We start from the raw sequence: 27,094 nt of genomic DNA, 5'->3' as shown, positions 1-27,094 counted from the left end.
GTCTTTCACCTCCTTGGTTAAATTTATTACTAGATATTTTATTCTTTTTGATGTAAATGGGATTATTTTCTTCATTTCTATGACAGTTCATTATTAGTGTACAGAAATACAACAGATTTCTGTGTACTAATTTTGTATTCTGCAATTTTAGTCAATTCACTTAGCTCTAACAGTTCTTTGGTGGAGTTTTTGGGGTTTCTATATATACAGTGTCATGCCATCTGCAAATAGTGAGTTTTACTTCTTCCTTCTTTAAACTGAAATTTCAGAAACAGACCTGATTGAAATAAAAAGGCATTTATTTGGGGTTTGTTAAGAATGTAGTCCAGGAGGGAATTCCCTGGCAGTCCAGTGTTTAGGACTCTGCCCTTTCACTGCCAAGGGTGCGGGTTCAATCCCTTGTCAGGGAACCAAGATCCCGCAAGCCATCTCCCGCCCCCCAAAATGTATTTAGTCCAGGACACACAGAGTCAAGGAGCATGTGAATTGTATTCTACTATACTACAAAATAGAGAAAGGTTAAAATAGAAGGCAAAAACTGCAAGGCCATAGTGAGTTACATAGTTGTCTGTCAGGAATTATAATTGGAGCAAGCAAGAAATAAGGCTGCTTGTTAACAAGGATTGGTTGGGGTCCAAAATGGTTGCAGAGTTACAAGGGGAAATTTTAGACCAAAAGGGTGAAGCTTCTGGGTATTCTAAATATGGCTGATGGTGTCCTTGGGTTTGGTACAATTCAAAGAAAGTTCAAATTCTCAGTGATGCCGGGATGTGTCTGAGATCTGATCCTCAATGGCTGCTCAACTCCATTTTGTATACCTGAGTATGATTACACCATTACAATTTCAATTTGTCATTCCTCAAGGTAAAGATTTTATGACAGATGAATAATTCCAATATTAGGATTATCAGGATTAAAGAAAACATGAGGAAGGGGTAAAAAGGCTTATTGACCCTCAGTGTGACAAAGTCAAGTGTATAGGTACCTCAGTTAACAAAAAGAAAAACAGTCTGAAACTATCAACAAAGTTGGGGTTACAGGCCTGGTCTCGAATCTTGTGATGAGCTGTCAACTCAGATGTCATCTGCTTCTGACCCAGGGAAGTTTTTCTTGTTCTGACGAAGGTCATCAATGGGTTGGGAGGTCCACTCAGGATTGGTAGCCTTTTAAAAATGAGAAACGTGACTCCATGATTGAACACCAAAGGTTTTGCTGCACATGGCTTAGTGAACAACCTGTTAATACCTGATTAACAACCTCTTTCCATTGAGGTTTCAAAGCATCTCCAGGGAGGCGTCTTTTCCAATAAATATAATCACCTGGTTGTAAATTATTTTCTTTAATGTCTTTGTCTCCTGGGAACTCTTTTTTTTTTAAAGGTTACTCACTTATAAAAGATTCTAGTACTAGTAAGCATGAAGCTTTAATGTTTTTAGTTAATTCTTGGCAATATGTTAAGAGGTCTCCTTTAACCACATTGGGCTTATGTAGTGCATTATATATTTTCATTGTTCTTCCCATAATTATTTCAAAGGAAGAAAGTCGGTGCTTACCAAAGGGGGTAGACCTTAGGCTGAGCAATACCAGGGGCAGGGCTTCCGGCCATGGTAGATTAAAAGATTCAACTAGTTTAGCCAATTAAGTCTTTTTAAAATTATTATTATTGAAATATACTTGATTTATAATGTTGTATTAATTTCTGCTGAACAGCAAAGTGATTCAGTTATACATATATATATATATATATATTCTTTTTCACATTGTTTTCCATTATGGTTTATCACAGGATGTAGTTCCCTGTGCTACACAGTAGGACCTTGTTGTTTATCCATTCTATTCAATATATATTGTATAATAGTTTGCATCTGCTAATCCCAAACCCCCAATCCATCCCTCCCTAACCCCTTCTCCCCCATGGCAACCACAAGTCTGTTCTCTATGTCTGTGAGTCTGTTTCTGTTTTTATACATAAATTCATTTGTGTCATATTTTAGATTCCACATAAAAGTGATATCATATGGTATTTGTCTTTCTCTTTCTGACTTACTTAGTATGATAATCTCTAGTTCCATCCATGTTGCTGTAAATGGCATTATTTCATTCTTTTTTATGGCTGACTAGTATTCTATTGTATATATGTACACCTTTTTTATCCATTCTTCTGTCGATGGACATTTAGGTTGTTTCCATGTCTTGTTAGCCAACTGAGCCTTAATGGCTCTATATGTAAGTTCCACTAGCCCGGAGGACTGTGAATTATAGAGGCAGTGGAAATACTGGGGGGGAAATAAAAGGCCAAGTTTTACAGATTGACTGAATAATTTGCCCTGTAAAATGAGTTCCTTGATTACTATGAAGCTCAGATGAAATACTCCATGTAGAAATTATTTTTTCCAAAAGAATTTTGCCTACCAAAAGTGCTATAGCCCTGCAACATGGAAATGTTTCAATCCAGTGAGAAAACATGCATACTAGTACAACTACATATTTATATCCCTGAGATAGTGGCAGTTGGATAAATTCCATTAATCATACCTCAAAGGGTCCTGAAGGCAAAGGAAAACAATCTAGGGAAATGGATGGGTTTACCTGGATTACGTTTTGGACAAAGGTTACACTTCAAATATACTTCAGTGGCTATTTTGTGGGATGGTTTTCAGTAGCATTGTTTTGCACGTATCATTTTATCTGGGCCCCCATATATGTTCAATAATATGTTCCTGGAGGCTATGAGTCAAAACTGGAGTATTGTTAGACCCGTACTATAAATTATGATCTTCCCAAAATTTACATCCCTGGTATAAGATTTGTCTTGTTCCTCTGGAGAAACATTGTTTTAGGTTTCTGCCAGTAAATCCTGTAAGCTAACATAAGGTTAGGTAATAATTAAAGCTTTTTTGAAGTGGGTCAGAGAGCAGCAGTCATTGCTACGGTATCGGCTAAATTATTTCCTTTCCTTTGAACCAAGCCTTGACTAAGCTGAGATATTTATAATGGCCAGAAGTTTTAGTATTTTAATAGCTTCCAGAAGATCCAATACATATTGGCTATTCTTAATAGTTTGTCCTGTGCAAGCCCTTGTCCAGGAAGATCCCACATGCCGTGGAGCAACTAAGCCCGTGAGCCACAACTACTGAGCCCGTGTGCCACAACTACTGAAGCCTGTGCGCCTAGAGCCCATGCTCCACAAGAAGAGAAGCCACTGCAATGAGAAGCCCACTCACCGCAATGAAGAGTAGTCCCCACTTGCCACAACTAGAGAAAAAGCCCCCGCGCAGCAACGAAGACCCAACGCAGACATAAATAAATAAAATTTTTAAAAAAAGGGGACATGGTGGCTGATGTCTCTTGTTTTTTTTTTTAAAAAAAAGCATACTGGCTATCAGTATAAATATTAACAATTTGATCTTTTGCTATAATGCAGGCTCAAGTAGTTAGAGGCTGTCTTTTTGAGAAGCCTGCATGCCTGAAGAGCAAAGAAGTTAGTTATCCACATATTGGAGTAAAGTGAAGTCATTTGGGAAAGTAACATCTGCAAGGTATGCTTTTAAGGTCTGAGAAAAGTAAATAGGATTCTCCGTATATCCCTGGGGCAATACTGTCCAAGTGTACTGTTGATCATTCCAAGTAAAGGCAAAAAAGGATTGGCTGTCTGGATCCACTGGCATAACAAAGAAAGTACCACATAAATCAACCATGTGAAAACCTTGCTGTCTGTGGGAACTGCAAACAAAGGGATATGGGAATTAAGGACTACTGGATGGTGGGATATGACTATATTATTGATGGCTATTTAATACTGAACAAAATGCCTCTTCCATTAGGTTTTCTAACTGGGAGGAAGGGGGTATTGCAAGGACTGGTGCAAGGAATCACTAGACCTTGTTTAATATAGTCTTTTATGATATGTTGAATTCCTTTTATAGGTTCCTGTTTGGGGAGATATTACTTGATGTTGGGGAGGGGTTAAGATGAGTCTACATCTATTTTGATTGGGGTTGCTGAATGAATTTTCCCTCTATCCACAGAGATTTGAGACCGTAGTGTTTGTACAAGTTCAATCTTTCTTGGGGTTATGACTGATGTGAGAAAAATGATGGCAGCTTCACATGCAGGGCCTAAATTTGTGTCATTAGGGCCTTGTTGATTGGAATGTTCTTCCAGATTTAAAACATTTCCCCCTTTTGTGAGAAGGAAACATGTGAATTATGGACCTCTAAGAGGTCTCTTCTGAGGATGTGTACAGGAGTGGAAGGAAGGAGAAAGGAATGTGTCTCTGTGACAGGGCCAAGTTGGAATGGAGTGGGTTGAGATTTAAAAACAGTCATAGGGTTCTTAGAAACTCCCACCATTGAAATTGTTTTAGTACTCCACAGAAGAGAATGTTTCAAAGTGCTGGGATTGAGAACAGAAAGAGTGGTACCCCGTATGAATTAAAGCTGTGTCTGCTCTCAAACAATGGTGAATTCAATTTCTCCAGAATGTTAGTGAGAAGAAAGGGAGAAACCCCAGGTATTTCCTTGGAGCAGCCCTAGGTGAGACAGAAAGGAAGTTGCATAGGACCTTTGTTTGGAGAAGGGCTAGCAGGATTTTGTTTTCTCTCTGAGTGATTTTCTGAATTTATAGCAAGCTCTTTTAAAATTCCCAGGCTTTCTTTGCAATAATAGCAAAGGTACCTTTGAAGGTCTTCTGTGTTGGAGGGTCTTTCATTGTAAGACTTGAGGCGTGTTGGCTTTTTTTTGGCCAGTCAATTGCTGAAGCTGTAAACTCATTATTTGAGTAGCCTTCTTCTTGGCTATTTTTGTATAGTCTTGGACAGCTGCTGTGCCAAACTGCATAAATCACGGGCATCCATGGCTGCCCAATTTCACTGATACCTTCTAACTAAAGTGTCAAGTTCTTAATCTAAACCGTTCATGAGTTGGTATTAACATCTTCCATCCCTGAATACTGTTTGAAAGTTTTTTGAAATCTTTCAAAGAATTCAAGTACAGGCTCCTTAGGTTTTGAGTACACAGTTGGATATGTTTCAATCAGTAATATTTGGGGAAACTTCTGGAATAACCAGTAAAGGGTTTTGGCTAAGCCTTTGGCCCTATCTTGATCTTCAGTTGTTTTCTTTTGGAAGTCTTCTATAGGTTTTTTCCAATCCATCTTATTAAGCCATTCTTTTGCTCTGCCTTCCCCTACCAGCATGTGTATAAGTTGATTAGGACCAGAATATCTTGGTTCATAGGTTTGTATAACAAGATTAAATTGTTTGGCAAAGGAAATGAGGTCCAAAAAGGATCACAGAATTCTTTAGCTATAGCCCTAAGTTCACGTTTACTCCATGGGACAAAGACAATAAAAGGTTCAGGTGGACTTCGTTTTAATAGGGGCTGCCAGGACAGGGGGGTTGAGTGGGGTTTAGGCTCAGGAGTGTTAACTGATGGAGGAGGAGGAGGAGGGTGTCTGGTGGAGAAAGAGAAGAGGGGGTAAGTTAAATAAAAAGGGAGTTTGGAAAGAGGTGCGTAAAGGAATGGAGGAGAAGGTGAAGAATTGGGAGGGGAATGGGACTGGGGTAAAGAATTTCATGATTTCTTAAGTTTAGAAACAGCCTGAGTCAATTTTTAATTACAGCTTGGAGGGAAGCAATTTCCTCAGTATTATGTTTAGAGGCCTCTAAATATCAATTAAAACATGCTTTCTGAGACCTCCCTTGTGGCACAGTGGTTAAGAATCTGCCTGCCAATGCAGGGGACATGGGTTTGATCCCTGGTCCGGGAAGACCCCACATGCCACGGAGCAAGTAAGCCCATGCGCCACAGCTACTGAGCCAGCGTGCTGCAACTACTGAAGCCCACGCTCTGCAACAAGAGAAGCCTGTGCACTGCAACGAAGAGTAGCCCCCGTTCATCGCAACTAGAGAAAGCCTGTGTGCAGCATTTTATTATTTGTTATTTTTAATAATAAATTTTAAAAATATGTTTTCCATTAATTTTTCTGTTTCTGGTATTTTTTTCTAGGCATGCATGAAGATTGACAAATTTGGGAATTTCAAAATCTTCCCATTTTGGCCAGGGCAATTTAAAATCATACCAGGTTAAATGGACCCATTTAGATAGGTCGTTACAGGATGAGGGCCCATAGGTGTTAAACACAAAGCTGACAGGGTTTTGTTTTGTTTTGAATGAGAACTTGGCATTATTCTGAGTACTCATCAAAATCAAAAGAAACCTGAAACCTGAATCTCCTACCAAGTGGCACAGATTAAAACAAAACAAAATAAAACAAACATAAAAATTCCACTCCCAAAAGGGAGCACTAAAGTCAACACTGAGAGACACCCAATTTTATTTATGATCTAAACCTTGACCAAATGAGAGTTTTGGGTTCAGGAGGACTCTCTGCAGTCTTTATGTGAGTGAGAAGATTGCTAAACGCAATGGGTCCATGTAGGTACTGAATGCCAACACCAAGTCTGAAGAAGTGCTGGAGGTCACACTGGGTAATACCAACTACACCGAGCAATGTTAACCTAAATTTCAGAAATGGAGACCTTATTGAAATAAAGAGGCATTTATTTGTGGTTTATTAGACTACAGCCTGGGAGACACAGGTTCAAGAAGCACCTGAACTATGTTCCTCTGGATTACAAAATGGAGGAAGCTTATACAGGCAAAAAACTGCAAGGGCAGTTAGTTCCATATGTTGTTTGTAAGGAATTATTTAGAGATGGCAAGAAGAGTGCTTGCTAAACAAGCATTGGTTGGGGTCTGAAATTCTTGAACTGACAAAGGGGAACCTTGAGACCATAAAGTTACACCCAGCAGGTGTTGTTCTAATGTCCTGGGGTTTGGTACTTCACAAAAAGTTCAAGTTCTCAGTGGTACAGGGATGTGTCTGAGACTAGAACCTCAATAGTCTTCCCAATCCGTTTTGTACACCTGAACTATAATTACTCCATTATGATTCCAATGTTTCCTCACTTTGCAATTTGGATGCCTTTTATTTTTCTTGCCTAGCTGCTGTGGCTAGGACTTCTATGAATGGTGGTGGGGGCACATCCTTCAAGGACTGAGCTTTAAGCCACTGGGGCCATGTACCTATTTCTCCTATCCTGAGCCTCAGAACTGTTCCCTAGTTTCCGCACACTGGTAGAAAGTTGCCCCCACCCTGTCCCATACTCTCACATCTCAATGTGTTCATGGTATCCATTACAGAAGTGCAAAATCACATTGTTTTAAATGGAGTTCACATGATGTAGCCTTGAAATAAGGGGAAATCAGAACATGTGAAGATATCTTTGCCATTTGCAAAGGGCAGGGTGACTTTGAGACAGATGTGTGCCTCTGTGAGCCTGGCGCTGCCTTCCAGCAGGGCAGGGATTTCAACTCTCACACAGTTTGTGATTATCTATGTGCTAAGATTCTCCTATTTGGGGATCCAAAAGGAGGGTAGAATCCCACACCTGATTTAAACCAAATTGAAAACAAATTCATTTTTCCTTAGCAGTGTTCCTTCTCAGATGCAGACTTTTCCCATTTTGCACTCTCTCTGTGGCTTTTGGATTAAGAGGCCTGACCCACGTCAAGCATTTGTTCAATCACTATGGAAGGCAGTGCCCATTGATTAATATTGTGTTATTGCTACATTAGGTGAAAAGCTACTGTCTGTGCTGCCTACATAAATACTGCCCATTGTCATGCACAACCCATTGGCAACATGCAGAAGTAGTCTTTTTTTTTGTGGAAGTGGGTCTAGTGGTGAAGGGTTGTGCTCAGAGCAGAGGACAGAAGTCAAGAAGACATGTATAGCAAAGTCAAATCCTTCAAGGACTTTGGGGAAACCCTTCTTACACTTGTTTAAGATCTATACACTTTTGGTCTCTTTTTCATGTATCAATATTCACTGAGCACCTAGCACAATGCCTGGCCCATACTAGGTGTTCAATAAATATCTACTGAATGAATGAATGAATGAATGCCCTCATCCAAGCAAGGTGAATATATATTATTATATTTTATGTGTACTTAGAAATTATATAATGTTCTTTAAATCTTTGTAAAGGCTAACAGCCTAAGTCTTTTATTTGTGGGTATGAAGTGGCAAATTTGGGAAAGAGAAAATAACAACATGTTTAGGCTGTTTTCAGTGGGTGCAGCCTCTGTGTATAATGAACAGCCCCCCCACCCCAGTGATTCATGATGATCAAACTTACCCTTGTAATTTAGCCCTGTGAGAAAGACAGCCATTGCCCAGACATCAATGCACATGACTGTACCGCCACTGCCTTCTAACTTATTCATTCTAAATATCTGGACACAACAAGGGGAGAAGGATTCAGAAGCAGTGATCAGCACAATGAGAAATTTGGTCTCGGGTAGATTACACCCCAGATCTTCTCTTTCCCACAAACCTAATACTACAAGCAACTTCTTACAAAATATTTGGATATAAAGGTAAAAGTCCAACAAATTTTTTTGTTCAAAAGCGTTGGGAATGAAGCTATAATAAAAATTTTGTGGCCACAATACTAAAACGGACAGGAACACACGTTGTGCTCTATTTGTAACCATGGAGATCAGCTCCAGCCCAGATGGGGCTGATGTAGGCACTGCATCCCCGCCTCAGGTGATCTTGTGGTATGGGGTACGCCCCCTCTTCAGTTCTGTGCAATCCAATTAACAAATACTGACCTGGCTCTGGCCAATCATGGCTGGATTGCCCACAAAACCAGGTAAGCATTTGCTGGGATGGAAGCAGGGACAGGGGAATGGGGCATTCAAGAAAGAATCAGGAAGGGAATTCCCTGGTGGTCCAGTGGTTAAGACTCCCCACTTCCACTGCAGGGGGCATGGGCTTGATCCCTATTTGGGGAACTAAGATCCCACAAGCCATGTGGCGTGGCTAAAAAAAAAAAATCAGGAAATCTGTACCCATCATTTTATTTATGGAGTGCTTGCTATTGCCAGACACTGCCCCTATCACTGGATAAATAGCAATCTTTCTCTCCCTCATGGAAATTACATTTTTGCATTAATTAAAAATTTATTTTCCAACGGAATATTGTTTCTATTTTGAATTATTTGGGAGGGTACCATAATCATTTTAGTATTGTAGCCATAAAATTTTTATTATAGCTTCATTCCCAGCATGAGGTAACGACTTTTACCTTTTTGTTTGTTAAATATTTATTTATTTATTTATATTTTACTTGGCCGTGTCAGGTCTTAGTTGCGGCACACGGGATCTTTGTTACAGCGTGCAGGATTTTTAGCTGCTGCGTGTGGGATCTTTAGCTGTGGCACGCTAACTCTTAGTTGCTGCATGTGGGATCTATTTCCCTGACCAGGGATCGAACCCGGGCCTCCTGCATTGGGAACACCGAGTCTTAGCCACTGGACTACCAGGGAAGTCCCTAAAGACTTTTACCTTTATGTCCAAATATTTTCTAAGAAGTTGCTTGTAGTATTAGGTTGAGTTTTTTAGTAGGAATGATCACTGCTGTAAGGGTGAGAGAAGTCTCACATAAATCCAGGAAGTTTGGCTTTAGGCGAAAGATGCAAAGTCAATAGCAGGAGTAATTACCAGCAGTACTATCAGGAGTTAGGTGTCACCATGCTGAATCTGAGGTATTGCAGGCACCTCTAAGTGGAGGTGTTAAGTGGGCATGTGAAATATACACCTGGAGTTTAGGGAAGGAGGGGGTTCATGTAAAGATACCCATAAGCAGGAGATCGGCACGTGGACTATGTCAGACTTAAGAGGAACACCCCACAGGTTATGTGGCAATGCCATTAAGGCTGAAGGGAGGGTATTCTGCATGGACTGGCTTACTTGCCTGGACCCCTGGACAGGGGTGGTGGCTGTCATCATCACTAAGACAGGTTAGGAAGTACAGCGACCATGAGACAGAGTGTGTGTGTTTGCATGAGTGTGTGTAGGGGGTGCGGGAGGAGGCTGTCATCATCACTAAGACAGGTTAGGAAGTACAGTGACCATGAGAGAGAGAGAGAGAGAGAGAGAGAGAAAGAGGGAGAGGTGTGTGTGTGTGTGTGTGCGCGCATGTGTGTGTGTGCGCGTGTGCATGTGGTGCGGGAGCTGGCCTCAGATGAAGATCCAGGAGTGACACGAAATTCCAAGGAGGTGAATAAGAGATTTATTGAGAGGCAAAGCAGTAAATGGAATCAGATGACACTGAGATAAGACCTGGTGCTGTTTTCCTCTCTACAGGCTCAGAGTTTTGTGATAACTCCTGGTGAAGCCTAGAGTGTCAGACTGGATGATAGATTAGCTAAAGAGTAAATAAGGTCAATTTCTACCAAACATACAAAGAAGAACTTACACCAATCCATCTCAAAGTCTTCCGAAAGACTGAAGAGGACGGAACACTCCCAAAGTCATTCTATGAAGCTACCACCACCCTGATACAAAAACCTGACCAAAACACCACCAAAAAAGAAAATTACAGGCCAATATTGTTGACGAATATAGATGCAAAAATTCTCCACAAAATATTAGCAAACCAAATCCAACAACATATAAAAAAGATCATACAGCAGGATCAAGTTGGATTCATCCCAGGATCACAAGGATGGCTCAACATATGTAAATCAATCAATGTAATACACTACATCAACAAAAGAAAAGACAAAAACCACATGACCATCTCAATAGATGCAGAAAAAGCATTTGATAAAATTCAACATCCATTCATGATAAAAACTCTCACCAAAGTGGGTATAAAGGGAACATATCTCAACATAATAAAAGCTATTTATGAGATTTCCCTGGTGGCACAGTGTTTAAGAATCTGTCTGCCAATGCAGGGGACACGGGTTTGAACCCTGATCCAGGAAGATCCCACATGCCGCGGAGCAAGTAAGCCTGTCTGCCACAACTACTGAACCTGTGCTCTAGAGCCCGCGAGCCACAACTACTGAGCCCGTGTGCCATAACTACTGAAGTCCATGTGCCTAGAGCCCATGCTCTGCAACAAGAGAAGCCACCACAATAAGAAGCCCATGCACTGCAACAAAGAGTAAACCCCACTCACTGAAACTAGAGAAAGCCCACGGGCAGCAACAAAGACCCAATGCAGCCAAAAAGAAAAGCTACTTATGACAAACCCACAGCCAACATAATACTCAATGGTGAAAAGCTGAAAGCCTTCCTAAAATCTGGAACAAGACAAGGATGCCCACCCTCACCACTTCTATTCAACATAGTATTGGAAGTCCTAGCCAGAGCAATCAAACAAGAAAAAGAAATAAAATGTATCCAAATTGAAAGGAAAGATGTAAAATTCTCATTATATGCAGATGCCACGATACTATATATTGAAAACCCTAAAGACTCCACACAAAAACTACTAGAACTGATAACTGAATTCAGCAAGGTAGCAGGATACAAGATTAACACACAGAAAACAGCTGCACTTCTTTACACTAACAATGAAATATCAGAAAGGGAAAGTAAGAAAACAATTCCTTTTAAAATTTCATTAAAAAAATTAAAATACTTTGGGCTTCCCTGGTAGCACAGTGGTTGAGAATCTGCCTGCTAATGCAGGGGACATGGGTTCGAGCCCTGGTCTGGGAAGATCCCACATGCCAGGGAGCAACTAGGCCCGTGAGCCACAGCTACTGAGCCTGCGCATCTGGAGCCTGTGCTCCACCACAAGAGAGGCTGCAATAGTGAAAGGCCCGTGCACCGCGATGAAGAGTGGCCCCCGCTTGCCACAACTAGAGAAAGCCCTCACACAGAAACAAAGACCCAACACAGCCAACAATAAATAAACAAATGTGGGGTTAAAAAAAAAAGATTGAAATACTTAGATATAAACCTGATCAAGGAGGTAAAAGACTTATATGCTGAGAGCTATAAAACACCGATAAAAGAAACTGAAGATGATTCAAAGAAATGGAAAGCTATCCCATGATCTTGGGTTAGAAGAATTAATAGTGTTAAAATGGCCATACTACCCAAAGCGATCTACAGATTCAATGAAATCTCCATCAAATTACCCATGACATTTTTCACAGAACTAGAACAAAAAAATTCTAAAATTTATATGGACCCATAAAAGACCCATATTGCCAAAGCAATCCTGAGGAAAAAGAAAAAAGCTGGAATCATAACCCTCCCACACCACAGACAATACTATAAAGTTATAGTCATCAAAACAGCATGGTACTGGCATAAAAACAGACACATGGATCAATGGAACAGAAGAGAGAGCCCAGAAATAAACCCACACACCTATGGTCAATTAATTTTCAACAAAGGAGGCAAGAATATACAATGGAAAAAAGACAATCTCTTCAGGAAGTGGTGGTGGGAAAGCTGGACACCCACATGTAAATCAATGAAGTTAGAACACTCCCTCATACCATACACAAAAATAAACTCAAAATGGCTTAAAGACTTAAACATGAGACATGATACCATAAAACTTTTAGAAGAGAACATATGCAAAACATTCTCTGACATAAACCATAACAATGTTTTGTTAAGTCAGTCTTCCAAGGCAAAAGAAATAAAAGCAAAAATAAACAAATGGGACCTAATCAAACTTATAAGCTCTTGCACAACAAAGGAAACCACAAACAAAACGAAAAGACAACCTACGGACTGGGAGAAAATATTTGCAAACAATGTGATTGACAAGGGCTTAATTTCCAAAATATATAAACAGCTCATACAACTCAATAACAACAACAAAAAACAAATAACCCAACAAAAAAATGGACAGAAACCTAAATAGACTTTTCTTCAAAGAACATACAGATGGCCAATAGGCACATAAAAAGATGCTCAACATCACTAATTGGTAGAGAAATGCAAATCAGAACTATAATGTGATATCACCGCACACTGGCCAGAATGACCACCATGAAAAAGTCAAATAAATGCTGGAGAGGGTGTAGTGAAAAGAAAACCCTCCTATGCTGTTGGTGAGTATGTAATCTGGTAAAGCCACTATGGAGAACAGTATGGAGGTTCCTTATAAAACTGAAAATAGAGTTACCATATGATCCAGCAACCCCCCTCCTAGTCATACATCTGGAGAAAACACTAATTCAAAAAGATACATGCACCCCTATGTTCACAGCAGCACTATTTACAATAGTCAAGACATGGAAACTACATAAATGTCCAACAGATGGAAGGATAAAGATGTGGTGTGTGTACGTACACACACACATACACACACACACACAATGGAATACTACTCGGCCATAAAAAAGAATGAAATAATGCTATTTGCAGCTACATGGATGGACCTAGAGGTTATCATACTAAGCAAAGTAAGCCAGAAAGAGAAAGACAAATACCATATGATATCCTTATACATGGAATCTAAAATATGATACAAGTGAACTTATTACAAAACAGAAACAGGGGCTTCCTGGTAGCACCGTGGTTAAGAAGCCGCCTGCCAATGACATGGGTTCGAGCCCTGGTCTGGGAAGATCCCACATGCCACGGAGCAACTAAGCCCGTGCACCACAACTATTGAGCCCGCACTCTAGAGCCCTCTAACCACAGCTACTGAGCATGCACACACAGCTACTGAAGCCTGCGCGCCTAGAGCCTGTGCTCTGCAACAAGAGAAGCCACCGCAATGAGAAGCCCGTGCACCCCAACAAAGAGTAGCCCCCACTCGCCACAACTAGAGAAAGCCCGTGCACAGCAACGAAAACCCAATGCAGCCAAAAATAAATGGTAATAAAATATTAAAAAATCTTAACGAACAAAACAAAACAGAAGCAGACGTGAAGGTTGGTGAGTTGGTGCGGAGTTCGTCTCGGCACGCGTGGCCGCGCTGGGATGGATTCCTCCTCATCTTCCTCCACAGTGGGTTTGGGCTCGGTTGACTGGCAGCTGCAGCATTTCATGGACGTAGAGACTCAGAAGCAGCGCTTCCAGCAGCTGGTGCACCAGATGACGAAACTTTGTTGGGAAAAGTGCACAGACAAGCCTGGGCCAAAGTTGGACAGTCCGGCTGAGGCCTGTTTTGTGAACTGCATTGGGCGCTTCATTGATACAAGCCAATTCAACTTGAATCGACTGGAACAGACCCAGAAATCCAAGCCAGTCTTCTCAGAAAGCTGTTCTGACTGACTTCAGCATTACCTCTTTGGAAAAGGAAGGTAGTTCAAGAAATGAAGAGCAGTTGATGGGATGGTTGAAGAAAAGGTGGCGGATCGGCTCTCACCTTTGTCACTCTTGGGACATCCTGTCATCTGAGAATGAACAAAGACCATTTTTTTTGTGGGGGGGGTGTTTGAGGGTCAAATGTGTTTGGGGTTGTGTTTTTTAATGCTAAATCTTCGGAAAACAAATGACAGATGAATGCAAAATTCTACTAGATGTATATTACTGTATGTGGGATGAAGCTTTTCTCATAGTCCCATTAACTGCTCCCTACAATTTTAATAGGGGAACTGCTCTATAATTTGATAGTGGGACCACATAGGTAATAATCTGTTGTTTGTGTGGATTCGTTTCAGATTTCTAGAGAGATCGACATACGTCTTTGTGTCTCTCAGAAAGGGCAGCAGCAGGGGAAAGAGTAATTTGGTACTTGACTGTAGCCCTCCTTATCTAGTGTTTGACTATCAGTGCTGGAAAAAAAGATGTATTGAATATTCATACAGTACATTTCACCTTTCTAGATTATCTCTCTCCCTTATACTGTGATTCACTTAAATATCTATATAAAGTACAGTCTTGAGCTAGTACAGGTAACCTGAGAGTCTAGAGGCCTTTGGTTAAAGGCATCTAGCCAGTGAACATAATTCTCATACTAAACCGCCACAAGGAAGAAGTTAACTTACCCTGTATATTGGGGTCCAAAAAAATTGAAAGATGTGCCTAAATGAAAAAATAAGTTATAAAGATTTAGGCCACTCAAAAACTAACAGCAGTTTCAGGTAGAAGTGCATGCCTAATGTAAATCAGCATAGTTTCCGTTTAGTGCATTCTTTTAATCACTGAAATAAAAGATTCTACAAGAAAAAGCAAACAAACAAAAAGAAACAGACGCACAGATACAGAAAACAAACTTAAGGCTACCAAAAGGGAAAGGGAGTGGAGGAAGGGATAAATTAGGAGCTTAGGATAAACAGATACAAACTCTATATACAGATAAACAACAAGGTCCTACTGTAGAGCACAGGGAACTATATTCAATATCTTGTAATAAACCATAATGGAAAAGACAAGAGTAAATGAGGCCAGCTGGGAGTCTCTTGGGCTGTGGTGGGAGAGGTAGGGTTGGGCTTTGGATGAGAGGAGGTAGATAGAAAAAAGGTGTGACTGGTGTAGAGTCAGCACATGCAATACTGAAGAGGACGTAGGGCTTGTGACTTCCACAAAAGGTCAAAACCTGTGTTCCTGTTTTATCGGGTTGACCAAAAAGTTCGTTCAGGTTTTCCCGTAAGATGCTACCGAAAAACCCGAACCAACATTTTTGGCCAACCCAGTATTTTGTAACTCTCGCAGTTTTAGGTTTTTCTATATATGTCTATGATCCATAGTTATTTAATTCTTATAAGTTCTCTTTGCATACCCAATTGCATACCCAACTGCTACCGCACACTGATCTAACAAATCATTCTTTCTATACCAAATTGCTTTTGTCCCTTCACTGAAAAACAACTGATCAGTTGTGTGTATGTTTATTTCTAGACCTCCTATTCCCTTACATTTATCTATTTGTATTTATGCTAGCATTTTCTTGTTTCCAGGTTGTTTGGCTATTCTTGGTCCTTTGCACTTGAATTTTCATTGTAGAATCCACTTCGCAATTTCTATTAAAAAAAAAAATAGAGCTAACCGAGATTTTGACTTGGATTTCACTTAACACATAGATCAGTTTAGAAGGAAATATTGAGCGTTGCAATCCGTAAATGTGAGATCTCTCTCCTTTTACTTGGGTCTTAATTTTTTTTCTCTAATTTTTAAAATTCTGTTTACCCATCTTGCATGTATTTTCTACATCGGATGGTATGCTAAATTTTAATTGTATTGACTATATTTTCTTATTTTTTTGTATTTTTCCTACTCTGGCCTTTGGGGCCTTATTCCTGGCAAGGCTATCCCTCTCAGAGCTAGTTAATTCCTGCAGGTAAAAAATCCCTCCCCTGTAAGCATGCTTATTATACACAAACCGACCAATCTGGAGCCCACACCCCCAACCATAACCTTATCAAACTCACACACCAAACCAATAATCCTCCCTGCCCTATACCGTACCTAGCTCTGGTACCTATACCAGAGCTAGGTACGGGACAACTAGGGTCCACCCTTCCAAAACGGAGCCCACTGAAAAATTTCAAACTGTCTGTCTTAGTCTTATAGGTCTGCTATAACAGAACACCATAGACTGGGTGATTCATGAAGAACAGACATTCATTTGTCCCAATTCTGGTGACTAGAAGTCCTCCAATGCCATAAAGGTGCCTCATGATTGGGTGAAGGTCCTCTTCTGGGTGGCAACTAGGGATGACCCCTGAAGCCCAAAGTCTGCCAGAATTTTTCAAGGCTGTGAGCCATGCTCTTCTTGAACTGCCTCTTGAGCAGAAGGTGGAGGCCCAGCATATGCGGCCCAGTATGACATGCTGTGCTTCCTGTTTCTAGGGAACCGTGTAAGTGTCCTTCTTCAAAGTAACTTCCATGTCTGCATGTCTCACAGTGCATGATTAAAACAAGTCCCTGGTACATTTCAACACAGACATTTGGGGTGGGGAGGGGGGATCTGAAGTTCTCAACTGTTTATTGCTATTGCAAATAGAATGGTTTCTTTTATATGGATCTTGAATTCTTCAAGCTTCAGATAGTCGTTCTAGCAGGGTCTTTTGGTTAATGTTATGTTTTGTTTTTTATTGAAGTATAGTTGATGTACAATATTATATAAATTAGAGGAGTACAATATAGTGATTCACAATTTTTAAAGGTTGTACTCCACTTATAGTTATAGAATATTGGCTATATTCCCTGTGTTGTACAATATATCCTTGTAGCTTATTTTGTACCTCACAGTTTGTACCTCTGATTCCCCTACCCTTATATGGCCCCTCGCCACTTCTCTTTCCTCACAGGTAACCACTAGTTTGTTCTCTATACCTGTGAGTCAGCTTCTTTTTTGTTATATTCACTAGTTTGTTGTATTTTTAAGATTCCACATATAAGTGATATTATACAGTATTTGTCTTTCTCTATCTGACTTATTTCCCTTAGCATAATACCCTCCAAGTCCATCCATGTTGTTGCAAATGGCAAAATTTCATTCTTTTTTATGGCTGAGTAGTATTCCATTGTATATGTTTATTCTGGGTTATGCTTTGTTTGGAGATCCCATAGAGTTTTCTCCGTAGATCAGTTTTATTCTTTCCTTAACAATGTGAGTAATTTTACTTTTTATTGCCTCATTATTGTGACAATAACCTCCATCTCAATATTGAATAGAAGTCTAGTTTTATTAAAATTTCCAGTATAATACTGAACCAAAGTCTTGCTTAATTTGGCTTTGTCTTATTTTTCTACTTTTTTAAGGGACAACATGCCATTAAATTGAGGCCATTCTTTTCGCACATGTGTTTGGTCTATAAATTTAAAAATTACAGATAAAAATATAGGTATTTACTCCATTAAAAAAAAAGCTTCACACTGAAATCTAGTATTTGAACTATAGTATTGAATCTATAGTATTTGAACTATATTCAGATATCACAGCCGAGTCAAGTTGATATATAAAATTAATCATCACAAGTTCACCTCTTGTCAACTTGGCACCATACAAACTTAAACCACTCCTTATCTCCAAATAAAGACAACAACAAGGTCATGATACAACTATCCTGTGTACAACCAAAAATACAATAACTCTTTCTTCAGAAAGGAGACAGATTCCCTGGGTAACATTCACTCTCCTCCTTGATATCCTATAACTGAATACTATGATATAAATTTAACAATACTTAAAAACTGTGATGTGAAGTCAACACATCATCTGTTAAATGACAAGGGCGTGAAAGAAGGAAGAAAAAGTTATTGGCTGGAGCTTCCCTGGTGGCGCAGTGGTTGAGAGTCCGCCTGCTGATGCAGGGGACACGGGTTCGTGCCCCGGTTCGGGAGGATCCCACATGCCGCGGAGCGGCTGGGCCTGTGAGCCATGGCCGCTGAGCCTGCGCATCCGGAGCCTGTGCTCCGCAACGGGAGAGGCCACAACAATGAGAGGCCCACGTACCGAAAAAAAAAAAAAAATTAGGAAGAAATACTCACGACATTACTGATTACTATCCTCACTTCTGTTAATGGTCACATGAGCTAACTAATATGTAGCTCTTCCACAATCCATTCCATGCTCCTTTTGTCCTCAGCAGCACCTCAAATGGTCTTTTTTTCTTTTCTTTTTTTGCAGTACAGGGGCCTCTCACTGTTGTGGCCTCTCCCGCTGTGGCATGCAGGCTCCGGACGCGCAGGCTCAGCAGCCATGGCTCACAGGCCTAGCCGCTCCGCGGCATGTGGGATCCTCCCGGACCGGGACACGAACTCGTGTCCCCTGCATCGGCAGGCGGACTCTCAACCACTGCGCCACTAGGGAAGCCCTCGAATGATTATTTTTTATTCCCTGGTGGGGTGACCAAAGCATTCTTTCCTGAAGGGTCTGGGCCATGAGTTGTCCTGCCTGAAGTAGGTTGTGGATAGTTTTCCATTGACTTTACCATAGATCATGACAAGACATCTTAAGGGATCTCTGCATTCCAGACACACACTTCCTTTGTGCAAGTACCAGTGGGAAGTATAGTCCAATTTGCACCTGATAATCACATTCAATCACCAGAGCCAGCACAGTAACTCTTACTTTTCCTGTTGATTCAGAAGCATGAGTAGTGCAAAGTGGCAGACTGGCAGTGTTACTCTCCAGGACAACGGAATCATTCTACTGCAGCAGTGAAAGCACTCTTCCCTTTGCAACTAAGACCTCTACACAATCAGTGCTTCACGAAGACAGGAAGCAAAAATTTTCCCTAGTGCCTCTCTATGGATAACTGTCAGTGGTGCCACTCACATATCTACCCCTTGATTCCTGGACGCATCAATCCAGGCCATGGGACAAATAGTCCTATTTGTTGTTTGATGATTCAGAGCCTATACAGCTTCCTGGGGAATCTTTCCCTGGCCCTCCAAGTATTGCCACATAGCAATCTGCCGAGGCCACAGGAAACATGTGAGGATCATGTAGACACCAGGGACCTTTGAACCAAGATTGTGCTGTTTAGGAAGATCCCTGGGTGGCACTGATGACAAATGCCATGTAGGGGTCTGCCTGACTCACCCTTTCTTCTGAGAACAGCCCTGCTAACTGGGCTGTGGGGGCACCTGACCTCAGCAGGCTGGGCCAGTCAGCTTCCCTCCTGTGGAATCAGGAACAGGGACCTCAGACTGAGGCCCAAGGGTGCTGGGCACTGGGATGGGGGCTGGTGTTCAGAAGGACATTGTTTCTATCCCACCAATCACTGCTACAGACACAGCGAGACCAGGCAGAAGGGACCAGAAAACTGCAGGGCCTGTGGGGAGGAGGAAAGGTGACTCCTCTGTCCTTCCTGATCAGCCCAGAAACAAGGTGGGTGGGGTCCCGCACAGGTGTGAGAGCTGAGCACTTACCCAGTGAGAACAGTAGCTCGCAGGTCTCCAGCATCACCTCCTGGTAGAGTCCTCTGGTCCATGTCAAGTTGCCCCCACTCCTCTTGGTCACAGCCACATTCTTAAAGGTCGCCACCACCTGGAGAGTCAGACACAGGTAGTGGTGTTGGCCTTGTGCACCTGGCTGGGGTCAACCCTGTCACTCTGTTGCTGGTGAAGATGCAGAGAGACCCAGGCTTGAATCACCGAGGCCTCTGGATCGCCAAGTTCTGTGTTGGGCTCAAGGGGGAAGCGGATGCAACCTTGAGACATAATGCAATTGTGGCTGAGAGAAAAGCCTCCCATGAAGGAAGTCACTGGAGATGACACAGACAGTGTCACCGTGACACAGACAGTGGTGTTCCATGAGGACTGGGGAGAGATGGTACGTGCTCTGGGAAAATGATCATGATGATAATTCCAACACTGGTAACAGTAAAGTGAGAGCACCTAAGCCTCCCTGGTCCTCACAGTGCACCTGCCCCAAGTTGAGGCCTTTACACAATAAGATTCCTTGCTCGGGAGCCAGACTTCCAGGGTTTGAATCAAGACTCTGGAATTCGACACTTCCTGCCAGTGCGACCACAGGGAGGACATCCCATCATTTCTCTAAGCCTCGATTTCTGCATCAATAGAACAATCAGTCCCACTTCACCAGGCCGTTTGGAGAATGAAAGAGAAAATGTTTACATGTGAGATGCTGGACTGCCTGGCACAGTTACGTGTTCAATGTATTTTGTGACTCTTACTAATCCTCCCACGGCCCATGAGGTAAATGCCATCGTCACCTCCGTGTCACAGCCAGAGGTCTGAGCCCCAGGCAGCTCTAGAAAATCAGCCACAACCTCAAATTTAAGGAGCAGAAGTGGGAATTGAACATCCAGTAAAAGCGGGAACAGAGTTGCCAGAAGATTGGCAGGTGGGGGCAGGGGTACCTTAGCCAGAATTATTATAAAACAGCCAGGAAAAGACTATCCTAAGAGGTGACACTGATGCACAGGAAGGGTGGGGAGAGGTAGCCCTGCAGAGATCTGGGAACAGGGCCCCAGACAAAGAGAAGCGCAAGGTGAAGCTGGAAACTGGGCAGGAGTTTTACAAGTTCAAGACTGCCTGGCCGTGTGCGGTGAGTGAGGGAAAAATGGAGGGAAAAAATCTTGGGGGTAAGCAAGGGGCAGATCAAGTAGAGAGAGCACTGTGGGCCATACATAGTTGGGAGAAAGACTGTATTTATTATAAGTGTGAGGCAGGCACCTGAGGGGGAGACCCATTCATTCACTGAACCATTTGTTGAGTACCTTTTATAAGCCCAGGCTGTTGTTCTAGGTCCTGAGCAGCAACAGGTGCTTATGCTCAGCAGCTGGGAAGAGATCCTAAACAAGCAACTAAATAAATGAGCAAGACAATGTCACAGGGACCCAAAGATTCCAAAGTCAAGAAAATAGCGCGAGATGACAAGAGGTTACAGTCTGCTTTAGACAGGGCACCACGAAAAGCCTCTTTCAGGACAGCACACTGGAGTGAGTCTGATATAAAGTGAGGAAGGAGCCAAGTGAATGGGAAGTTAACAAATAAGACAAGTCCTGACAGCGATCAGGACTATGAGGGTACTCAGGCCACGGCTATGGAATTACCCAGGACCTCTTGTGTTTTCATGTCCAAACGGACACCACACTCCTGCACACTACCACCACTTACCATATGTAACTGAACCTCAAACAGGAAAACAGATTCAGAGGGAAGCCAGTTCGACTGGCTGTAAACTGAAAGACAAATTCCTTGGCCTTCTGGGCGCCCTGTCTCTCCTGACACCTTTTCTATCCTAGCAGGGCTGCAATCCCCAAGCTGCTTCAGGCTACTCCTGCCTCTTCCCCACCCCAGCCCTTATCGCTGTAGAGGTTACACAGCTGGGAAGCCCAAGGGTCAGATTCTCCCAGGAATGAGCCTCTAACATCAACAGAGGCTCAAGAGGAACCTCCGTGGAAAGAAAATCAGAGCGATGCTCCCTGCACCGTGCTGGACGCGGGGGGATACACGTCACCCATGTGCTTTTTCTAGTTCCCTCAAACCCAGTTGGAGGAACTTTAATATTCCTGTTTTGTGCCCGACAAAACAGAGACCAAGGGCAACAGGGAAAGCTGCTCAAGGTCCTAGACTCGGGAAGGGGCGGGGCCGCAACACACAGAAAGGTCTCCGGACTGTGCGGCCTGCGCTCCTCCCTGCGGGTCCTTCCACGCCAGCGGTATGGGGTCGGGGGATTCGAGAAGCCACATCTCTCCCTACCACACAGCGTCCCACTCACTGACTGACAGAAATGGGACCCTCCGTGTGAAGCCCCTAACCTGGATTCCCACCCGAAGCACAAGCGACCCCATCCCGAGGCTCCGACAAACAATGCCCTGGGGAGGACAAGGTGACCACTCACAGGACACCACCATCCAGCACAGCAGCGCGCCTCGGCCACGTGGGTGGGGTCCGAGCGGGCGTGGCCTGGCGCACCTTCCACTCACCTGCGCCGGGGTCACCAGCGCCGCTATCGCACCGCGGGGAGCGTAGGGCCACGTGAGGGCGCCGGAGACCGGCGGGTCCAGCGGGCTTAGCTGACACTCCCCCAGGTCGCACAAACGCATAGGTGGGCCCTCCAGGCTGTCCTCCCCGCTCCGTCCCTAAGTCCCGGGAAGAGCTCGTAGTGGGTGGGGACACACCAGCCTCACCACAAAGAAAAGCGCGCTCCTCCGGCGCAGGAAGTCCCGCCCCTGACAACGCGAGCCAGTAACGGCCCTTTTCTGTGACGCCATCAGTCCGGCCCTCACAGCCATCCCGCAAAGCACAGCCTGCTGGGTAGTGTGGTTCTTTTTTAAAAAATATTTTATTTATTCACTCATTCGTTCATTCATTCATTCATTCTGCGCTACGTCTTCGTTGGGGCCCGCGGGCTTCTCTGGTTGTGGCGCACGTGGTAGCGTAGTTCTTGTTCTGCAGCCGGCCGGGAGAGGGTGTCTCTGTTTCTTCTCGGAGCCTGGGGCCCAGAGGCCTGGAGAGGAGCTGGCAAAGGAAATGCAGAGGCTCTAATGAAGGAGGCCAGGCATGGGATGTTCCTAAGGGGAATGATCCAGATTTCCCTGTTGTGTTTTTTGCATCTTGTCATTTAAGATGCTCGGAACATAACAAGTGGACATACTGTATTGTAAATTTTTTAATGTTCGTATTCTGCTGCCTCAACATCCCCACAGACTGGCTGTGAGCACATCCCCACCCCACCACCCCACCCCGGGTGACTGGGTACACCAGAGTGATGAGGCTGTGGCCCCAACTCAAGTTCCCCTTCTTGTCCTCCCATGACTTAGTGACATTCCAACCCACCAATGAAATCCCCCCATGACTTCTGCCTGGGTACTCCGCCCTGATCCCCAGTAATGGCACTTACCTAGGGGGCCCCACTCTTCTGCTTCGTTGAGAATGCTCTCCAGGTGCTCCTCCTATATGGCTCCTGTGTGGGGTGGCATGCCAGTCTCTTCTAGGACCTGTGAATATAATAAATCCTTTATATGCCTCTAAGGGTACAATTTCCACAACTGTGTTGTAGTGCTCCATAAAGACCCCACAAGTGGGACTTATTTCTCTCTTCACCATATGGGGGAGTAACACATGGTATGATATCACTCAGATACAAAGTACCTTCACTCATAGCCGCAAACTAATAAACATTATCTTGTTCCTTTTCAAATACATGTGGATGGAAGTTTTACAATCAGTTTTCTCAGTTTCAGTATGTTTGCTCAGAATCAAGAGAGAAAGGGCTTCACACATGGCCATTACTGGGATGTTGGGGAGGAAGAGGTTGGTGTCCCTGAAAAAGATGGACAGTAGTGAAATCTTTTCTATAAACTTTTAAATAAATTGATGAAGTTCATCAAAAGTAAGTTGGGAAAATATAGGGTAGATTTTTTTTAAATGAGGGTGCTTTGACATAAATTATAATTTTAAGCATATGTTATTATCCAAGCATCTTTATTTTGTCCCTTCTGTTTTTTGAAGAGGTATTCCCTTTAAAGGGAGATATTGTTTTGTAGACTGCATTCAGCCAACAGGAACACAAAGGAAAACCTGAATGCACACATTGCAATGTCACTCAGTCACAAACTGCATGCTTTTTTTTTTTTTCTGGCAGGGCTGCACAGATTTCGGGGATCTTAGTTCCCCGACTAGGGATCAAACCTGGAGCTATGGCAGTGAAAGTGCCAAGTCCTAACTACTGGACTGCCAGGGAATTCCCAATAAACTGCACTGCTCTTCAACTCTATGTAGCTCAAAGCTTCAGAGATAATTTTGTAGGCTTCAGTATGTGCAATCAAGGAACAATTAAAAAACAGTTAAGCCAAGATCATGACAGCGGAAATGGATGATATCTGTCAGGATGCCAAGTAGGAAGTAGATGATGTGGTATTCTGCCTGTTTCCCACACAAAATAATTCTTTCCTGCATGAGTACATCTCAGTGTTTCTGTTGAAACCCCAGCAAGTCCAACTATTTTTTCCATATATTTCTAACTCAATTTCCTGAAATAGATACTGCTATGGTCTCAGTGTTTGTTTTCCCCTCAATTTTTATGTTCAAAACTTTATGCCTAATGTCATGATATTAGGACATAGGATACTTGGTAGGTGGTTAGGTCAGAAGGGCTCTACCCTCATGAAAGGAACTGTGCCCTTATAAAAGAGGGCCCGGAAAGTTCACTGCTTTTACAATGTGAGGACATGGCAAGAAAAAGGAGGCTTTCTATGAAACAAGAAGTGGGCTCTCACCAGACACTGAATCCATGGGAAACTTGAGTTTGGACTTCCAGCCTCCAGAGCTATGAGAAATAAATGCCTGTTGATTATAAGCCACCCAGTATATGATGTTTTCTTACAGCAGTTCGAATGGACTAAAACAGATAAAATTAATTTTAAAATATGAGACTTATCTGGTACTTCCCTGGCAGTCGAGTGCTTAAGATTCAGCACTCCCAATGTGGGGGGTATGGGCTCGATCCCTGGGAGAGAAACTAAGATCCTGCTTGCTGCATGGCGCAGCCAAATAAATAAATAAATAATAAAATAAAATAAGATGGACTTCCCTGGTGGTCCAGTGGGTACTCCGTGCTCCCAATGCAGGGTGCCTGGGTTCGAACCCTGGTCGGGGAACTAGATCCCCCATGCATGCCACAACTAAGAGTTCCCATGCCACAACTAAGAGTCCGCAAGCTGCAACTAACAGCCCACATGCCACAACTAAAAAAGATCTCGCATGCCACAACTAAACATGCCACAACGAGGATCCCACGCACTGCAACTAAGACAGGGCACAGCCTAAATAAATAAATAAACATGTTTTAAAATAATAAAATAAAATAAGAGACTTATCTGAAAAGAATAGCCACTTACTAAATGCTTTTTCCTACTAGGAGAGTGGCTACCACAATCACAGTCTTAGCATGTGTGCAACAGGGGCACCTTATCCCTGAGATAAACGTTTCATTATTGTTTGAGCATGATGTTAGTGGTCCAAATAATTATCCTGAAAAATTGCTAAATAGAGTTGAGGGATCAAGCTCTTGCCTCCCTGATCTTTACAAACTGTATTTTGAGGTAACTGAACGGAAGATTATGGAAAAACTCTTCTTTACAGAGGATTTCTAGCTAATAAATGCAGAAATAGCAGTAGAAGTAGGTGGAATGTTTCAACAGCTTATAAAATAATCAACGACATCAGTGCATGCTGATACAATAGATAAAATAGATAAAAATACAATAGATAAAAGATGCATGGAAACTTGGTACCTGGAGAGAAACGCTAATAACATTGGAAACCAAACACAAAAGAGAGACACCCAGACATCAGAACAGGCTTATGTGATACAGTCACAATTTCTTAACATTGTGTGTGGAGTATTATGGCCAAAGGATGAATCTGAATTTCAAACTTGTTTGGATGGCAAGACTATTCACTGAAATTGGGAATGAATTTCTGTTATTCATGATGAGTTCATAGTGTGTTTGAGACATTCAAGTGAACGCTTTGGATTGAGGAGGTGGATGGGCATTCGGAACAGAATTAGGATCTGAGTTAGGGCTGGACACAGACACTTACCAGCTGGCTGAGCAGAATGAAGGATGTTTTGAAAACAAGAAATATGAAAATATTTTTCTTCTTATTTAAGAATTTACTGTATATCTACACTAACTTTAGAGCAATGGGAAAGCGTAGAGAATGTAGATATTTACAAACCCTAATAATGTCAATTTATTTCCTGTAAAGTTGCCAAAGGCATGTAAGGGGGAAAGGATAATATATTGAACAAATTTGCCAGAAAAATTATATGGTGGGGCTTATGTTAAAAATAAATTTAGGGGGCTTCCCTGGTGGAGCAGTGGTTGAGAGTCCGCCTGCCGATGCAGGGGACCCGGGTTCCTGCCCCGGTCCGGGAGGATCCCACATGCTGCGGGGCGGCTGGGCCCATGAGCCACGGCTGCTGAGCCTGCGTGTCCGGAGCCTGTGCTCCGCAACGGGAGAGGCCACAACAGTGAGAGGCCCGCGTACCGAAAAAATAAATAAATAAACAAATAAATAAATAAATTTAGGGACTTCCCTGGTGGTACAGTGGTTAAGAATCTGCCTGCCAATACAGGGGACACGGGTTCGATCCCTGGTCCGGGAACATCCTACATGCTGTGGCGCCACTAAGCCTGTGAGCCGCAACTACAGACTCTGCGTGCCTAGAGCCCACGAGCCACAACTACTGAAGCCTGTGAGCCACAACTACTGAGCCCACATGCTGCAACTACTAAAGCCCATGTGCCCAGAGTCCGTGCTCCGCAACAAGGGAAGCCACCGCAACGAGAAGCCCGTGCACCGCAACAGAGTAGCCCCTGCTCCCTGCAACTAGAGAAAGTCTGCGCGCAGCAACGAAGACCCAGTGCAGCCAAATATAGTAAATCAATAAAATAAATAAATTAAAAAAAGAAAAAGAATGTTGCCTTCAGTAGCTCCCTGGTGGGCCAGTGGTTAGGACTCCGCCGTGGGCCTGGGTTCAATCCCTATGTGGGGAACTAAGATCATGCAAGCCGGCAGTGGGGCCAAAAAAAAAAAAGAATATTGCCTTCTCAGGTTTTAAATCTTCCTCTTTTTAATTTGTAGAACTTAAAAAAAATAATAGTACTTATTGAATTTATTATTTATATATTAACTCTTAAAATTATAGGTAGCTCAATATCTTCTTAAAGGGTTTTTTTCTTGTTTCAATTTTAATTTTTTTTTAAATAAAAGAAGCCTGCAAAAAAAAAAAAAAAAGAAGCCTGCTATTATCATATAGTTTGTGCATATGCTGTGAAAATTTTTATATTTGCTTTGAGAACTCCTGCAAGGCATGACAAAT

The 27,094-nt window shown here is 42.6% G+C and overlaps 1 protein-coding gene and 1 pseudogene across 2 annotated transcripts; one reads left to right on the top strand and one right to left on the bottom strand.

Moving 5' to 3' along the window:
* Positions 1-470: 470 nt before the first annotated feature.
* LOC112397986 (zinc finger protein 805-like) lies at positions 471-22,397 on the bottom strand. Of its 2 annotated transcripts, XM_024742340.1 has the most exons (4): positions 22,188-22,397; positions 19,663-19,780; positions 14,829-14,865; positions 14,152-14,234 (listed from the first exon to the last, which is right to left on the bottom strand). In XM_024742340.1, the coding sequence occupies exons 1-4, from the start codon at positions 22,305-22,307 to the stop codon at positions 14,231-14,233; spliced, it is 279 nt and encodes a 92-aa protein (XP_024598108.1). In that variant the 5' UTR covers positions 22,308-22,397; the 3' UTR covers positions 14,152-14,230. The 2 variants fall into 2 exon arrangements, with proteins under 2 accessions (XP_024598109.1, XP_024598108.1); XM_024742341.1 differs by lacking the exons at positions 14,152-14,234; positions 14,829-14,865 and adding an exon at positions 471-1,163.
* LOC112397985 (mitochondrial import inner membrane translocase subunit Tim8 A pseudogene) lies at positions 13,769-14,224 on the top strand (annotated as a pseudogene).
* Positions 22,398-27,094: the final 4,697 nt, after the last annotated feature.

The sequence above is a fragment of the Neophocaena asiaeorientalis genome, unplaced genomic scaffold (genome assembly GCF_003031525.2).
Source record: "Neophocaena asiaeorientalis asiaeorientalis breed wild unplaced genomic scaffold, Neophocaena_asiaeorientalis_V1.1 scaffold582, whole genome shotgun sequence".
NCBI classification, from domain to species: Eukaryota; Metazoa; Chordata; class Mammalia; order Artiodactyla; family Phocoenidae; genus Neophocaena; species Neophocaena asiaeorientalis.
Note: the sequence above shows the minus strand (reverse complement) of the source record. Positions and strands in the feature narration are given on the sequence as shown.

Bases quoted from the DNA above. Each gene is read 5' to 3' on its own strand.
- LOC112397986 (XM_024742340.1), bottom strand. From the start codon at position 22,307: ATGCGTTTGTGCGACCTGGGGGAGTGTCAGCTAAGCCCGCTGGACCCG. The intron at 19,781-22,187 runs GTGAGTGGAAGG...CTGACTCTCCAG, and splicing joins CGCTGGTGACCCCGGCGCAG to GTGGTGGCGACCTTTAAGAA. The intron at 14,866-19,662 runs GTAAGTGCTCAG...TTTTTCATTTAG, and splicing joins CGAGCTACTGTTCTCACTGG to GCACATCTTTCAATTTTTTT.